The sequence below is a fragment of the Oxyura jamaicensis genome, chromosome 19 (genome assembly GCF_011077185.1).
Source record: "Oxyura jamaicensis isolate SHBP4307 breed ruddy duck chromosome 19, BPBGC_Ojam_1.0, whole genome shotgun sequence".
NCBI classification, from domain to species: Eukaryota; Metazoa; Chordata; class Aves; order Anseriformes; family Anatidae; genus Oxyura; species Oxyura jamaicensis.
Genome location: NC_048911.1, coordinates 6,155,981 through 6,172,801, shown reverse-complemented (window position 1 = coordinate 6,172,801; position 16,821 = coordinate 6,155,981). Strand labels below are relative to the sequence as shown.

The window sequence follows — 16,821 nt, the reverse complement described above, 5'->3', positions numbered from 1 at the left end:
CCCCCCCAGGTGTATGCAGTCCCGTACCCAGTCTGTGGGGATCCCTTTGGTATTTGGGGGTCCCCCCCGGTATTTGGGGTCCCCTCCCAGTGCCGGTGTTTGGGGTTTCCCCCGTGAGGGGGTATCCGGGTGAGGAGGGTCCCGGTGATGGTGCCCCCCACGAGGCAGCGCCCTCCGTTCTCCTCCCCAGGCAGCGTCCCACGAGCTCCCCGGCAGCCCCGAGGTGTCCCTGTGCTTCGCCAACCGCTCGGCCGCTCTCTTCCACCTCGGCCACTTTGAGGTAAGAGGTTTCGGGGTGCCCCTGAGGGGTGGTGGCTGGGCTCCCGAGTGTCCTGGAGCAGGGCTGTGTGTGCAGGGCCTCCTGTGTAGCAGGAAATAGGGCAAAGAAGAGCCCAGGCAGCATCTGAGGTGTTGCCAAGCAATGTCTGCACGTGGGGCCTCAGGTGGCTGCTTCGGTAAAGGCCACGGTAACGACTGGTTGTTAGAACAAGAGAGGTGAGCTGCTGAAGCTGTGTTTAAAGCTTCCATCCTTACTTAGACTTTCGAGCTTTCCTTATTCTACGTTAGGAGTCTTTATCTGGCCGCAGATTGGCTATGAACGGGAAGTTTGCCGATTAACAGTCTTATTAAAAAGTGCTCGGTCTTAGACGGAGAAAAAGCGCGCGTGACTTTCAAGTACGTTTAAAAGGCCTTATCTTTGTTTCTAGGCTTGTTTGGAAGATATTGCCAGGGCTCAAAGTCACGGCTATCCAGACAGACTGCTGCCCAAGGTCTTGTTGCGGAAAGTGGAATGCCTGCTGTGCTTGGGGAGGGTGCAGGATGCAGCAGACGCCCTCGCAGCAGTGGAAAATAAAATTGCTGTGGATGGGATTGTGACTGGTCCTGCACACCAGACACTGCTGAAAAAGTTAAATCAATTGAAGCTTAAAGCATGTGAGAGAGAGAGCTGTCCAGAGCCTGCAGGAGAAGCGTGTGGAGACACTCAAAGAGAGACGGAGATCTGGGAAGAGAATGACAGTATTTCAGGTGCGTCTTCATCTTTGAGCTTGAAGTTCAGTACAGAGAAAGGACGTCACTTGGTGGCCTCGCAGGACATCCTGCCGGGACAGAGCCTGGTGAAAGAGGAGGCCTTTGTAAGCGTGCTCTGCCCAGAAGAAGGGGAGAGCCACTTGCTGCAGGACAGCGGTGAAATGGTGTGGGATACTCGAGTCACTAATGCAGATCTTTATTGCCACCGTTGTCTGAAGCAGCTTTTAGCCTGTGTGCCCTGCCGTGGGTGCAGTTATGCAAAGTACTGCAGCCAAAGCTGTGCAGATACGGCGTGGGAGCAATACCACAGGACAGAGTGCTCCTTGGGAGCACTGCTTCTCACGTTAGGGGTCTTCTGCCATGTTGCTTTAAGGACCGTTCTACTGGCAGGATTTTCAGAGGTTAGCAGGCAGGTGGAGCAGTCCCATGATGATGATGAAGATCTTCATAATGCTGAGGCAAGATGTAAACATCCCGGTGAGGATACGAGAACTGCAACCAGACGTATCCCTGGTTGTAACGCTGATGGCCAGTACCAGAGTTCTTACCGAGCTGTGTTCAACCTCTTGCCACATGCTGAGAAGCATAGCCCTGAACATAAGTTCCTTTGCATGCTGAGTGTCGTAGCTATATGCAGGAAACTGCAAGAAGCTGGTCTGGAGGCTGCTGTTCTGAATCGGGAATCATCCGAGAAGGGGTCCGGGCCTAAGGCATGTGAAAAACCATCAGATGAGCTGTCTCCAGAGCTGCAGATTATGGCAGAAGCAATGCTGAGGCATGTGTTGCAGCTGCAGTGTAATGCACAAGCAATCACTGTGATGCAGGAGTTAGGTAAGAAAATCTTTATGCTCTTTCTTGTTATCCTTGTTCATCCGCTTCATGCGAAGCCAAGAGTTGTAGAAAGCTCCTGTTGCAAATGGGAACAACTTGCTTAAATTTAATGTCCTATCCCATGCCAGCCTGTTCTTTGGTGCGTACATAGATGATATTTAGCTATTTTTTCTTGTAGCAATATACCAGAAATCTTTCTATTAGAAGAATCTTTCTAGGGAAATAGTCTTTCTAGGGAAAGAATCTTTCTAGTGATCAGTTTGTGATGGTTCACAGAGAATTCATTCTTAACATACTTGTTTTTCCTCTTTCTTTAGGGTCTGGAGATGGTGCTGTTGTAAATAAGAAGCCCGTGCGCCTGGCGACAGCCTTCTTCCCTGTCCTCAGCCTTCTGAACCATTCGTGCAGCCCCAATATCAGCGTGTCATTTAGTGGGACAGCTGCCACTGTCAGGGCCTCACAGCCAATCTCAAGCGGCCAGGAGATTTTCCACTGCTATGGTAAGTGTTAACTCTCTGTCTCAAGACACAGACATCCTTTCACCTCTACGTGGCGTGCTGACTGATAGCTAATAATATCACGATTCCCAGTCCAACGTTGATAGAGTCTTTGTTTATGTACGAGCCTTGATCAAAGCTATCAAACCAAATGTTTATCTCCTGAGCCCACTATCGCGCTTTCACAGGCTTCCAGTTTTGTACTGCCCAAAAGATGTTCCGTTTAGTCTCCGTTTTAACAAAGATAGATTTTAGGCTAATGTTAGGAACGGTGCTTGTTCAGTGCTTTCTACCTTTGCCATCCTTTTGCAGGGCCTCACCGATGTAGAATGAGGGTTGCTGAGAGACAACAGCTTCTCAGTCAGTATTTCTTTGAGTGCCGCTGTCAGGCATGCCTTGAGGAGTTAGAGTCAGACAACAAGAGCGTGGTGTCCGTGAAAAACTCATTTTGCTGTCCTAGCTGCCAGGCTTCGATGCAGGTAGTTCCTCTGTAATTACGATCGTTAACATGACTGGGATGTGTAATGTTTGGGTCTCTGGGAAAGGCAAGATTTAAAGACCTGTGTCCATGACCTCTGCTTTGAAGCTAAAAGTCCCTGCAGAGTCAAGGCAATATCTCGCTGTTCTGAGCAGCTTCCTTGCAAAGTTCTTGCTTGTCAATCTTCCAGCATTATAGGAAAAATACTGCCCTTAACAGGAAGTTAAAATCCCTTGGAACTTGCAGAAGGAACCTCATAATATCAGAGGGATATAGTAGAGGGGGATATTTAGGAAAGAAAACTGGGGCCTGAAGTCTGGAACACGGTGTAATTGCAGGGGCTACGTGTAGTGAGTCTCGCTATCTGCGGTTCACAGGATGGAAATGAAAACAGCGTGTAGTGTGCGTTAGGAAAGACAACACAGTACATACTTCGTGAGAACATCAGTTGTATAACTCATGACCCTGCTTCGGCCTAATCTGTAGTGGGCTCAGACTGGCCCACGTAATCATAGCTATTCCTGGAAGTTTCTCCTAAAATTTGAGTCAGTTAACAGCAGTTCACAACTAAGTCACTTAGATCTTCAGCTACGTTTAGCACCTCCGTAGCGTAATACAGAGATGCGGATATGGAAAGTAAGCTTTGAGTTGAATGTGAGCAGGAATGATCACAGGGATGATTTCCACAGGGGGAAGACGTGCTTTGTTGTTCAAATGAAGCTTGTGCGCGCTCAGTCAGCAGAGAGAGCCTGTCACGGCGTTTACGAGACCTTCGGCGACAAATCAAGAAAGCATTAGAACTGCTAAGAGACAGCAAGGCTGGTAAGGCTCGGCTTTCTGCTTTAAGGTCAGCAGCTCACGAGTACACATCAGGAGACGTGGTTCTGGCCATGAGATGGCACTGTTGCTTACGTAGTTGAGGTCCTCTGGCACGAAGCCTGGTGTCCATGGGGACTTGAGCTTTAAGTTTTTTTATACCCCTCATCTGGGTGTTAATCTAAGTCACACGTTGTTCCATAGTGACTAAAAGAACTCGGGATAACTTTGGAGTTTGCATTCTCAGGCCTTGCTTTCCTGGAGCGAGTCTGGCCAGCCCTGCGTTAGAGTAAGCAGGGTTGCAGAGGAAGTAGATGTTGAATCCGAACCAAATCCAGCTCTAGTTGTGTAAAATACAGAGATGAGAGTGGACTGGTTTCATTTCATGGACCATGGCAATCCAGAGACTGGCCACTAAGATGAATTTTATATCGTGTTTTATAGATGAGGCTATCAAAATGCTCCTGAAGTGTCAGATGGATGCTAGAAACTTCTTGTCACCGGAGCATTTGCTGATGGGAGAGATGGAAGATCATCTGGCACAGGTCTACGCTACTCTTGGTATGGCATTGCCTTCTCACTCAAGATTGTCTTTAGTTTTCTGAACTTTGAATTTAACAAGACAAGCATTTTCCCTGACTAGCCTTCTTACTTTTCCCCTACTGCATTTCTCTAATTTTGACAGTAGAGCTCTCAAAAAGACTGCTCTAGCCAAAACTGTGTTCCCGTCTGTCGATGAACAGTGTGATCTCGCTTTGTTCTGGTTTCCTTGTCCTGGTTCAGAGGACGGCAACCTCTCAAGAATGCTGTGTACACAGTTCATCATGCTTTGCATAATGCTGTCAAACTCTGGATGGCTGTGACTCTAAACAGTATTTATTCATGGTGGTTTGTTATTTTTCCAATCAGGAAAGTGGCAGGAAGCAGCCAGACACCTGGAGAGGAGCATTCAGATTGTGGAAACGCATCACGGGCCATCAAGTGTAGAAATGGGTCATGAACTTTTCAAACTGGCACAAATTCTCTTCAATGGGTAAAGTTGCTTTTATTCTCTCTCCCTTCCCTGCACCACTCCTGTGTGTCTGACACAGTATCATGGCAGGCAGTCCTTGGCACCTTGCAGGACCCTAGGCACGGGTACAAGAGTTGTATACTACTCAAGTGCAAGTTCATTAACCCTAATGGGATTCACTTGGCCTTTATGCCTCTCTTTGTTCCCATTTCTTTGCTTTATGCCTGCCTATGCTTTTCTATTCCCTGGCTCCGTTTCTCCCCATCCTATTGTTTTATTCTGACAACTAGTCACCCTGGATGTTGACACGGTTGTACAATTGCTGACATCTTTCCAAACAAGGAAATAAAATCTCCTTGCTCTGTTTGGCCCTCTTCTGACAAGCAAATCCCCTAATTACAGCGCGTCTTTTAACAACGCCTCCCTTTCACTGTCTGAATTTTAGCGGGAGCTGCAGTGAGGAAGTAGTACATAAACATACTCAAAGAGAGTGTTTTAGTTTTTTGTCCATCTCTTTATATTTATTTATTTTTAATCCATCCTCCCTTTGCAGCTGAAGTGTGTGCTGTTTGCCTGGTGTTGAAAGGCAGTGGAGGGTAGGATCTGCGCTCATGAACAGGCTTAGGTTTTTTGGGGGAAGGGTTGAAGGTTGTGCAAGTCAAGGGAGCTGAGTTAAGTGTACTCTCTTCTCACTCACTTCCTATTTCAGATTTGCAGTTTCTGAAGCTCTGAGCACAATTCAAAGAGCAGAGAAGATTTTGATGGTGCACTGTGGTCCTCAGAGCATGCAGATCCAGGAGCTACGAGAGATGAAGACCTGTCTGTTAGAGCTTCCCAGAAGCATCCTTCAGAGGACTTAATTTCCCTATCAAAGGAAGCTGCAATGTGATCTTTCATCAAAGCTAAGTTTTGTGTGGTAAGGTAGTTGTGTAGTACAAGCTGGAAAATTGTGTGTAACAACAACTTGAGTGAAATCTGAAATGCTCTTTAGTGAGACTGTTGTAAATAAAATGACCGGTTCTAACATGAGGGGTCTGCGTGTGCTATGGTGGGAACAGATGCTGTTGTAGAGTTTCTGCATGTGGGCTTGAACAAATGCTCGAGATGCTTATGAGTGTGTTTCTAGAGATGGGAATCTCCCACGTGTGGTACTCTGCTGATCAGGAACATGCAGACACCATGACCACATTGCCTTTTACTTCTAATACCGTTGACGCGCTTTCCTGTCAGCATGAAATGTAAATGGTTGGAGTGGATGAGGCAGCAGGCTGGGAAGTGCAAACTTACAAGCTATAAGAGGAGATTTAGATTAGATATAAGGAAGAAATTCTTTACTATGGGGGTGGTGAGGCACTGGAACAGGTCGCCCAGAGAAGTTATGGATTCCCCATCCCTGGATGTGTTCAGGGCTAGGTTGGATGGGGCTTTGAACAACCTGTAGGAGGTGTCCCTGCCCATGGCAGGGCGGTTGGAATTAGATCTTTAAGGTTCTTTCCAACTCAAACCATTCTATGACTCTATGAAGAGGGGATACTGCAGAACTTGGAGGGCTACCAGAGCAGTCCCATCAGTGATGAGGGATTCAGTGTGAACAACTAGCTTCAGCTTGGAAGATGGGACAGGGGAAAATCCAGTATATACTAGACCGATGTTTGCATATAGGACAGAACTGCGGTGGGGCTCAGTCTAGGGAAAGAGGGAGTGTGAAAGCATATGATGTGTACAGGAGAATCTTTCAAGGAAGAATACTGGGGTTGTGGAGATTAATAGCAAAAGCTCTTTTATTGCAGCATAAAGGCATAAAATTTGCAAGTTGTGTCTTTGTGCAGCAGAGCAGGGAGCGAATATCCCTCCCAATACCACCCTTTTCATTTGAGCCCTACCATTGCAAATTACTGTGAATGGATCTAAACACTCCTGGGGTCCAGGATCTTTCCAATGAAGAGGAGGGTTCCTGTGGTATCGTCTCGCAGCACAAGAAGGAAAGGTCTGTCCACATGATATTCTATGGGGAAGGTCAGACGAGCAGCATTCACCCCAGGATTTGGTGTGGATTTTTCCCCATCTTCATTAAGCTCCAGAATTGCCTTGTGTTGCACATGAGATAGCTTAATAGGTTTGGCAGAGATCTTGGTAAAATCAGGTGATGTGAAAAGTGATTGGAGCCCTGGAGGAAAGAAAGAAAATTCCATTAACTAAAGGCATAGATGTCAGATGGAGCAGCGGTACTGCTAATGCTGTGATCCAGGAGGGCATCACGTAGCTGGTCAGGTAGAGTTTAATGGGGGCAACAGGGAGAAGAAGTTCAGATCTGTTTGTACTTTGCTTCTCCCTCTGCATTTCAGAAACAGTGTATGAGCTTGGTGGAAAGATATGATAAAAAGTTGAGGAGTCCTGGACCGAGGTGGTCTAGCTGATGGTGAAATCTGTAAGACTGAGAGGAGGGCCAAGCTAATAACCCACCAGCATCATATTTTCTGTGAGCAGGAAGCAACTTGGCTCCTGCTTTCAGACCTGGCAGACTATAGAGGGAGTGTGATGTACGTACTTGTCTCCTTTAGAGTGCTGTCAAGTGCCTCTTCGTAGTTCAGCTTTAGTTTGGGCAAGCTTAGCACCGCGTGGACTGTCTTCAGCTCCTTGTCTACGTCGTGGACAAACTCAGAAGTGAGGCTTTCCTCAATCAGAGTCATATTCTGGGTCACCTTCGTAGGCAGGAAGAACATGGCGCTGACTCCTTCTGTCAGTGGCAGCTGGGCAATCTGAAAGGCCAGTTACAAATGAGAAAGGGCCATACCCATAGGAGAAAGTTTTACTGTCCCTGTACCAGTTCCAAACCCAAACCTTTGACTGCCTGGTCAGCCTTTCTCGTTGACAGTTTGTCTCCTTATCTGGTTGCTTTTATTGGACATGATGCTCCCTGACCTTTCTCGTGCCCAGGCTTTCATCAGCCTCTGCTTCCCCCTTTCAGCTAATAGATAGCAAGAGCTCTTTTTCACCTGGTGAATTCTGTAGTGAACTACAGTACTGCTTTGGGGGATTCCCAGCTGGGACACCTTCTTTGAGCTCATGCTACGGTGAAAGATTTGTTGAAAGAAGTAGAGATCAAGAAGCTCTGTGTTCTGCCCCTCTCACCCAACTTTAAGTAGAGCAATACAGGCTAGTAGGATCTGCGCATTATTCAAGCTCGGGACTGCTTGTCACACAGCCAACGTAAAAGAAAAATATTCCAAGAATAAGCATGCTGCCTTTCAAAACAGGGATTGCAGAACTAGCCTGATGGGTGGAGCGAGGCTGTCTTCTGGAATAGGTTAACAGGTAAGTGTAGCTGAGCCTGCTCCTCAGTAGGTTTAGATCTTGTGCAATATTTGCTGTCTGACCTTGCAGTTGAGCTCTGAGTCAAAACCGTATCGCAGTATGGCCTTGGGGTCTGACATCATGGACACCTTCACAGTTCTGTCCTCATCCAGATGGAAGTCCTTCAGAGCGGTCTTCTTGGTGTCAAACTTGGTTCCCCAAGTCCCTATTTTTTTCAAAGATAAAGTGGAAGATTTTCTGGAATAATAGCATATGAAGCCTCTGTCTATGGCTGAATAATTTTGTGCTTTAAAAGTTGAGACATAAAGGAATGGTAGTAGAGATGGAAACAGACTGATTGGACCTAGCGATTTACTGCCCCTCCTTTTGATCTGAGAATTGGCTAAATGAGAAAAAAAAAAAAAATCAAGCCAGCTCATGGGTGGAGTAGCTGTTGGGAAGCTGATGTCCACTTATGCAATTACAAAACTATTTTAAAGGGTAACAATTGTGTCCATGCACATAAAGCACTTCTCTCCCCACCTTTTTTTTTTTTTGCTCCTTGTTTCCAAGCGATAATTCTCCAGGACACTGGATTCTATAGGTGCTGGCCTGGAGCACGCTCCAGAACAGCTTTCCAGCATCTCCCTCCATGCCCTCTACAGTGGTACTAAGGCTCAGTACAGTTTTTAACCTCTGCCTTCCCTAAATGTTAATATTTTGTCTTTGCCATTGAGTTTTGCTAGCTTATGCTTTGTTCTCTGCTCTGTTACTGCAAACAGGTCGAGATTCAGCTTCCCAGGAGCAATAATTCCTCCCCTGAGGACTACTTCTGTTTAGGTAGCATGCATTTTTTTTCTTGTTTATTAAACATGCTCGAACGCTCTCTTCTTATATTCGTCTCTGGCAGTCTGTTTGTGCTATTGGCAGTGAGATCATTCCCTCACATCTCTTCTAGCATGTACTTAATAGTCCTTCTCTGTAACAGAGCATGCAGCGTTCTTACCCTTGAAGTAAGCAGCCCCAGCAAGGAGAATGCTGACATCTGCGGGCATGTCTTTCATAAACCGCAGGATCCTCCCCTTTGTCTGCTGCCGTACCCAGTTGTTGATTTCTTGAAGGTCTAATTGGGCATTGCCACTTAATGCCCTCAGACGCATTTTGTAGGACTTCTCGAGCTGGCTGTGAAAAGCAGACTTCACCCTCAGTCCTGGGGAACAAAAAGATCAATATTGCAGTTAGCTCCCTTATCAAAACAATTTCAAGGCTGCAAACTGCAATCCAAAGCCCAGCAGCAGTTCTCATAAAACAGATCTGTGGCTGCGTGTATTCTGAAACCTGCTCTGAAAAAGAATGAGCGGAGGAAACTGATCCAATCCCGTAGCCAGCCATGCTACGGTATGGAATAGCTCTCTCTGAAAAGTAAAGATGAGAGATAACAAGAGAAGGCTTGGACACAGCTATTCCTACATCAATCAGTCTGTTTTTTCTCCAGCTTTTTCTATATGAGCATAGCTTACTCAGCCTATTGGATTCTGGGAACTGACATGTTCCAAAGGATAGCTCTTAGCTTTCTCAGCAGATGTTCACTGCATGCTGAAAGCAGATATCTCAAATATTTCTGCAATGAATTAAACAAAGAAAACTGGCTGAATGCTGTCACAAATAGGAAAATGTGATTTGTGGTTCTTGGTAGTTAGCAGCATCTGCCAGGAAACGTAGAGTGAAGGCAAAATCCTCGCAGCAACTTTCTTCTAGGTCTTGTGCATGCCAGTTGCTGTCTCACCAGTACTTTTTGGTGCATGTCTGGTCTTTTCACTTATTTATACGTACACAAACTTTCCAGGCTTTATCTGGAGCAGGAATGCATTCCACACACTGTTGTGGCTTAACAGTATGTGAGAGCCAAGGCTGTTATAGTGGTGCTATTTGTTCAGTGTTTTCTACCTGCTCCTAGTTTATAATAGGAAAATTTTGATAGAGGGAAAGAAGGACTTGTACTTTTCTCCAAGATGATACGGGAGACGCTCTTCAGGCTCTTCTCTGGTCCAGTCACGCTGGCCAGAAGGTCCTTGTAGGTGTTGTGGACCTCAGCTTTGTTAAGTAGATCGTAGAAAAGAGCGCGAGAAATCACATCTTCTGTTCGTTCTCCAGCCCCTGCCAACAAGAAGGACAACAGCATGAAGGAAGGCCTGGCAAGTCAAACAGCACATGAAAAAAGGGGGCAGGAACTCACCGAGTGAGAGACCAGAGAGTGCAGTAGCCAGACTGAACGGAGACAGTAGCACATTGGCAGTGGCTGTCCGGCTAGATTGCTGACGGTACAGGTCATAGCCAAAGTTGGAGACTGCAGCTGCCAGCTTGTTTACAGGGCTTTTATAGAATGGATCTTCCTCTTCGACCTCGCCAGCATTAGCTCCATCAGTGGTGGCAGAGTTCTAGCAAGTACAGGGAGCACTTTGTTTAGACATACACTTTACAGGTGTAATCCTAAGTATTTAAAAGGCAAGCAATCTGCAGATACTCTCCTGTGATCCGCGCAAGTTTTGGCTTAGTTTTCCTGTTAGAGTGTAGGAATAGTGGTTTCACTTTGAAGTGTCCCAAAAAGAGCTGAAGGCAGTGCTCAGGTTGGAATCCCCGGTATCTGCCTCCCATCAGGACATGACTGTAACTGCTTTGGTTTTATCTACGTAAAGCAGGAGTTAGTCTCATTATGTTGCTAAATAAAAACCTAGTAACTTAGGAGGGTAGCGTTTAATCCTTTCGTAAGACTTTCTAAAATTAAATTACCTGCTTCAAGTATGGCTCTCACTCTCTGCTGTTGTCTTCTACTTACCTGCCCAGTAGCCGAGTTCTGGGATCTGCTTGGGACGGTTAAAAGACCCAGGAAAAGGAGAACCACTGGAATCTGCATGCCTGAACCTACAGAGTAAGAACATAACAGTTTGAGCAACTGAGAAAAACACATCTCTGCAGCTGCTGTTTGCTGTACGTGGTTGTGACAGGAACTGCAGTGACATGCTGCTGCTTGTTCTTCTTGATTGTGAAACACACACCTGATCCGAGCTGGGTTTTCTTCCCCTAGCTTGCTCTAAGTATTCAGCCAGCCTGGCTCCAATGACTTCAAAATTGGGCAAACACACATGCCTGGGTGTGTCTGAACGCAAAAGCAGATGTGTGTGGCCCAAACCACACTGATGCTGGCAGCTACTGAGTGCCATGGTCAAGAAAGGCACTAAATCATATCTTCTGAGTTTTGGACTAAAAATTCAACACATCAGCGTTTATAAAAGGTAGCAAATCCGTGTTCTTGAATGGGGCAGAAGAGAATTGCCTGTCTACTGCTCTGGTAAACAAGTCTTCTGCCTCGGGGAACTAATTTACCATGTTTCTTGTGTCTGCATGTACTTGGAAGGCTATACTGAATCCTTTGCTTCTTATTTGCAGTTTGATAACAGACCAATCAAAGATCTTTCTTGCAAGACAGAGAGGAAAAGGTCTGGGAGTAAATACCTGATGCTGGGCCAGATCTAGAGACGGAGCTTGGCTTATTCCGTATTTTTAGTAGAGGTGGGAGAAAAGTACCAAACTTTCCAAAGCTGGTAAGCTTCCTTCTGTGGAACCCACTTTTAATCACTCCAGCACTGGCATATGTGGCCCTTCCAGACAGATCTGTCTGGTCCAAAGGGCAGTGTGTAACCCAGGCCTTCACTGCGGGTAAACCAGAGCTACTGCAGAAGTGTCATGCCCCTGAGTACAGACGCCACTGCGGCTGGTCTGAGGCAATGTTTATATAGATTCCCAGAAATTAAAGGAAGAGGGTTGTATTTAACTAACCCCTGTGATCCAAGCATCCAGCGAAGTAAGAGAAATAACATGTGTTTCAGATTAACTGCAGCTATAAAGGAAACATGCCTGCTGGTAGAAATACAACTTAAAGCCACGTGGCTACGATAGCCAGGGTTCAGGACCCAGTCTGTTCAGGCAGAGGTTTTCCTTCAGTGAAAGACAGCTCACCGTTTCCTCCCCAAACCCCTTTTCTTCTGGAGGTACTTCTGTCTTGGAGAGAGTGGTGGCACAGTGGAGGTTTGAAGTTCTCGTGTACGTTTAGGCAGCGTAACATAAAAGCGGTACCTCTTTTCCCTGTGCACTCGCATCCTGCTATCCCAGTTGCTGAGTAGATGAGATACTCTGGTGCAGAAAATGCTTATCAAGAGGACTTAATTACACTGCAACAAACCACGTTTGGTGGTATGACTGGATACGGTGATGGGATTGCTCGTATCATCGCAGAGCTTTAGAATGAATAGGCACCATGCTGAAAAAGAGATGACAAGCCTCTGCGTGCTAGGGCATGGCTAGGGGCTTCATGAGGATGCCTGCACCAAGCAGTTCTCGCATGCTGAGCAGAAGAGGTTTGGCCCAGTCTGCTTTGGAGATGGTTTTCCATGGAGCGTAACCTTTTCTCTGAAAAAAAAAGGTTCAGCACAATCCCTGCTTCCAACTATACTGAGCTCCTGGGAGTATAGGAGCGGAGATTGGTTTTGCAGATTTACATTGTTTTTGCCAGTACTGTCACCAGCTTCATATTTCTCAAACTTTGCCAAAAAGCAATTTCCATTTTAGAAAGACAAAGCCCTTTGCATTTGAATGGGCCTGAACATCTGGATTCTATTTGCATGGCCTTTAGTCCACAGCCAGAAATGCAGAGAGGGAAGAATTTGGTTGGAGAAAAGGTGTTGGATGTTTTCAGGCATGCTATTAAAATCTGTAGCTGCCTTTAAAAAGAAGAGAAGGAGCAACAGCATGCAGCGTGTGATGTTACAGTCAGGAAGATACGGGAAGAAACTGTTGAGAAATGAGCTGAGGAGGAACTTTGTGCCTTGGAGCTGTCTATGTGAAGGCCTGCAGGTGCAAAGTGAAAGGTTTTGCTTTCCATCTACAGCGGTACAAGTCTCAAATCGTTTATGAATGCTTCTGATTTTAGGGCTCCTACGAAACAGCACCCACGAGCTCAGACCTCTCTGTGATTGCTCCACCCCACCGCACCACTTCTGAGGCATCCTGCGACCACCAGACCTAGAGGAGTTGACTATCACCAAAATTGTTACCTGTGCAAAGAAAAAGCCTCTTCCCAGCTGCAACACAGGTACTAGCAGGGCAGAAAAGGGAAAAAAAATCCCCCATTCCCCGAGCACACGTCTGCCCCGGTGGCAGAGAGGTGCCCTGGGCTGCTGCTGGCTGCCAACCCTTGTTGAGATCGCTCACCTACCTGGCGGGCATCGCGCCTTTTCACACCTGCAGCAGAACCGTTTTTTCCCATTCCCCAGCTCCCCGAGAGCTCCCCAGCAGCATCCCTGCACCCTTTACACCCCTGGCCGCTGGCTGCCGACGCGGGGCAGCGCAAGCAGCCCGAGCTGCCCCTTACCTCGGGCTCCTCTCGGCCGCCGCTGCCGCAGCTTCCCAGCGGGTGCGAGCCGGGGCCAGTGTGGGCTCAACGCAGCCACATCTGCTTTTTGCTGCCTCCCCAGCCCAGCCTTCGGCAGGCTTCAGGTTACAGCTTCCCAGGGCGCTCTTAAAGTGCTCTGCTCCCATTTTCTCTTGCTGCGATCCTCTGGCTGAGCAGTGCGCGCTTGTGAACCTTCGCCTCCAAAGCAAATGTGCGTTCGGCGATAAGAGCAGTCCAGCGGGTAGCACAGGACGGAGCCAAACGTTCAGCCTTGTTCTTCCCTGCCGTGTCTGAGCAAGCCTTTTATCCCCTCAGTTCTGCCCCATGTCACATGAGAGACGTTCTCCCATCTCGGAGGGACCGTTATTAGAGCAGTGGAGAGGAGGTACCGCTACTGCAGCAGTGTTGGAAGATTTCATGGAGAGGCTGCTGAAGAGGAAGCAGGATCCAGCTTAAAGCAGTTAAGGGGGGGAAGATATTCAGAAGTAGTTCTATCCAGTGATAGTTACTAGTTAACATAAGCGGCTGGAAGTTTTTTGGCCCAAAAAAAAGAATGAAGAGAATGTTGTGGGACCTTAGAGAACAACAAGTGGTCTGGAGAAGGGAAAGGGGCAGAGGGCAGTTGTTATTTTTCATAGTAGAAGAGTCGTGGGCAATGCTCATCAGTATCCACATATCTGCATATTTAAAACAACAGTGTGTTTTTCAGAAGCATTAAATTGTAAAACTTATTATAACCAGATATTGTAGAAGATGAAAGACAGATTTAAAAAACAAACAGTGGAAGACAGGTCCACTGAAGGCTGACAGGGGTCAGATGTAATACTGAGCTGAGCAGATGAGAGATGCGATGAGGGAGCAGTTGTTTGTCTTTGTCCCTACTCACAGGTTCTTGGTGGTTTTCTGATTTTTTTTTTCCCCAGTCGTTTGTTACTGGGAGAGACAGAATACTGGGCTGAACTGACACGTCGCTGGCCTGAGCCACTCCAGCTGTTTGTCTACTTGGAAATGCTGAAAGTAAATTGTAGCCAATAATATCAGTGCCCACAGTTTAGGTTTTTATTGAGACATCTTTTGGGGCTGCCAGCCTTGCTGCGGACAGGTAATGGGGGATTACTCACGCGTGCTTGCACTGGATTTATACAATCCCTCAGGTTTGTAGAATCCTTCAGGAACGGATGGTTTTGGAGAAGCATTGGCAGCTGTTTCTGCAAGCAGGAAAAGCAAATCAGGGAGTCTTGCTTTGTGATTAGTCAGTGCTTCAAAGGTAACCCTATAACACGAAGAGCAACAGCTTAGCTCTCAGCTGTTTCTCAGCTTGTTCTATGAGAAGTCATCTGCAGAAAGATGTTTGTACTTCATAGTCTTCCACCATCCCCCCAGAAATGAGGGTGATAGCTGTGGAGATATTCTGATGTTTTTTATCTCATTTTGATAACTTCTTTTGTACAAATACGGTATTAAAATGCCCTTTATGGAAGGACTACCAGAGAAGTTTTTTATATCTTGTCTGTATCGTCAAATGAAAGCTCATCTGTTTAAATAAAAGCTTGGGTTTAAACCATTTGAATTGGAGTGGCAATTGTACAGAATGTTGTTATAGGCTACAACAAGCTTTGTTCCTGCAGGCAGAGCATATCCCTGAAATGGTGTAGAAGACTCATCTAAATAGATGCAAGGGATTAGATCAGTTCTGTTAAATCAATGGAAATATTTTACTGTTGATTTGTTTGGGGTTCAAGACAGTATGTTCTCTGAACAGTGCTGTGGAAGTAAGTTCTGATGACATTCATATGAATTTGCTTTAGTAAGGGGAAAAAAATACATCTAATATTAAAGTTATTCAGCCTTATTTGATATTCTCAGCCAGCCGCGCAGATGAGTTATAGAGCAGACACCCAGTGCTAGTCGTGTCTTCTCAGAACAGAGCTCAGTCAAAATGAAAGCTTAGCAAAGCAGAGTGGAAGTTCCTGAGCGGAGACATTAATATTACTTTGCATTTTACAAACTGCCTCTTCTGCAGAGTCAGTGGAGTGAAAAGAATCTTAAGGTAGGTGTAACTGTTCATTTGTTCAGCAAAGCACAGCCATGGAGTGCTGCTGTACTGACAAATAAGGTGAAAATAATTTGACAAGAATAACTTGGAGGAGGAGGGATGGCAGAAGGAAGGAAAATAGGAAATAAGAAGTAATGCTGTTCTGGAATCTGAGAATGAGGGGGAAAAACTATAGAAAAGGGGGAACTGGAGGGCAGAGGCATGAAAAGGAAGACCTGTGCTTCAAATTTTGCACAGGTTGCAGTGCAATGGAGTGGAATTCAGGGAGGTTAGTGCTGAGGTTGTATTATCTAAAGCAAGACTTACCTAAGGTATGGGATGGTATTTCTGAACGTTAGGAATGAACCTGTATAAATAAGTGAGCTAAAATGTTCCTGTGGGCTAGAGCTATGCCCATATAGTAGGGATGGATTCTTGTGGGTTTGCTTGTTAGAATTATATGGCCCCATAATTACATCCTCTTTTTGAAGGGTGCGTGTCATTGCATTGGTCACAGGGGTAGGCATTATCTTTAGCCATTTTTCCCCTTTTAGACGACTAGAAATGTGTAATTGCAGGTTTGAGCCAGTACTTTTTATTCCCCAAAGTCTCCTGCATCCCTGAAATTCATGGTTAGTGAGTCAGTCCTTCTCTTATTCCAGCAGATGGTGCAGACTATTCAGGGACGGAGGCTCCCAGAAGCATTCTGCGCCTTCCTTTGAGGGAAGGCAGACTTCCCGAGTTAGGAAAACACTGCCAGAAGGATGGCCCTCATGCTCTGTAACTGCTATTTCACAAAAACAGAGCACCATACTTTCTACCCAGAAGCTGAGGGAGTTCAGGAGCAGAATCTGCTACGGACAGCCGTGGTTTTATACAGAAATAGCTGCAGCACGGCAGGCAACGGTGAGTTAGTCTGACCTTTTTGTGTAGCAGTGGATGGCTTGGTGGGGTGGAGGGTTCCCAAGGATCTTTCGTGATAGCTCACTCCAGATGTGCACTGCTACATCTGAACAAGGAGCTAGGGAGTTGCTCCCACCTCAGACAGTAATGAAGCTGTGACAAGATACTGCCTTTTGCAACAGCAAGGTGAAAGCACTGACATTCAGCTACAGGCATCACAGTCTGCCCCTCCTTTCTCTGGAAACCATTGCAAACGTTCACAGGATTGTGCTGCGAAGCCACGAGTAGCCCACCAATTCCCAGATAGATGCCTAATCGACATCTTCGAATCTCTTGGCAGCTGTCATCAGGGGTCAGGTTTTGCTCTAGAGCTCCAGAGAAAGGATAAGGCCTGCTGTATCTCTGCTTATCAGTGCACTGCTGTTCACATGCCCTCCTGGTCCCAGTGCCTCTCAGCTCGTGCCCTGTTCAAGGAGT

General features: G+C 46.4%; 2 protein-coding genes across 4 annotated transcripts in view; one reads left to right on the top strand and one right to left on the bottom strand.

Annotated features, from left to right (window-relative positions):
• Nucleotides 1–5,692, top strand: part of SMYD4 (SET and MYND domain containing 4) — a 6,663-nt gene extending 971 nt beyond the window's left edge. For 2 of the 3 annotated variants that reach the window (XM_035342870.1, XM_035342872.1), the window contains 8 exons: nucleotides 191–280; nucleotides 708–1,860; nucleotides 2,178–2,360; nucleotides 2,670–2,836; nucleotides 3,525–3,657; nucleotides 4,096–4,212; nucleotides 4,561–4,684; nucleotides 5,373–5,692. In XM_035342870.1, coding sequence (XP_035198761.1) covers nucleotides 191–280; nucleotides 708–1,860; nucleotides 2,178–2,360; nucleotides 2,670–2,836; nucleotides 3,525–3,657; nucleotides 4,096–4,212; nucleotides 4,561–4,684; nucleotides 5,373–5,523 — 2,118 coding nt within the window. In that variant the 3' untranslated portion in view covers nucleotides 5,524–5,692. The remainder of the gene's footprint in view (nucleotides 1–190; nucleotides 281–707; nucleotides 1,861–2,177; nucleotides 2,361–2,669; nucleotides 2,837–3,524; nucleotides 3,658–4,095; nucleotides 4,213–4,560; nucleotides 4,685–5,372) is intronic. The other variant, XM_035342871.1, reaches the window with a different exon arrangement.
• A 725-nt stretch (nucleotides 5,693–6,417) lies between these two features.
• SERPINF1 (serpin family F member 1) lies at nucleotides 6,418–13,649 on the bottom strand. The gene is made up of 8 exons (XM_035342884.1): nucleotides 13,386–13,649; nucleotides 10,794–10,879; nucleotides 10,194–10,395; nucleotides 9,959–10,114; nucleotides 8,964–9,167; nucleotides 8,041–8,183; nucleotides 7,212–7,422; nucleotides 6,418–6,830 (listed from the first exon to the last, which is right to left on the bottom strand). Exons 2-8 carry the CDS (start codon nucleotides 10,869–10,871, stop codon nucleotides 6,571–6,573), a joined length of 1,254 nt encoding a protein of 417 aa, XP_035198775.1. The 5' UTR covers nucleotides 10,872–10,879; nucleotides 13,386–13,649; the 3' UTR covers nucleotides 6,418–6,570.
• Nucleotides 13,650–16,821: the final 3,172 nt, after the last annotated feature.

Coding starts and splice junctions, on each gene's coding strand:
- SERPINF1 (XM_035342884.1), bottom strand. CDS start 10,871: ATGCAGATTCCAGTGGTTCTCCTTTTCCTGGGTCTTTTAACCGTCCCA. Junction 10,115..10,193: donor ACTCTCTGGTCTCTCACTCG/GTGAGTTCCTGC, acceptor TCTTGTTGGCAG/GGGCTGGAGAACGAACAGAA. Junction 9,168..9,958: donor CCGTATCATCTTGGAGAAAA/GTACAAGTCCTT, acceptor TTTGTTCCCCAG/GACTGAGGGTGAAGTCTGCT.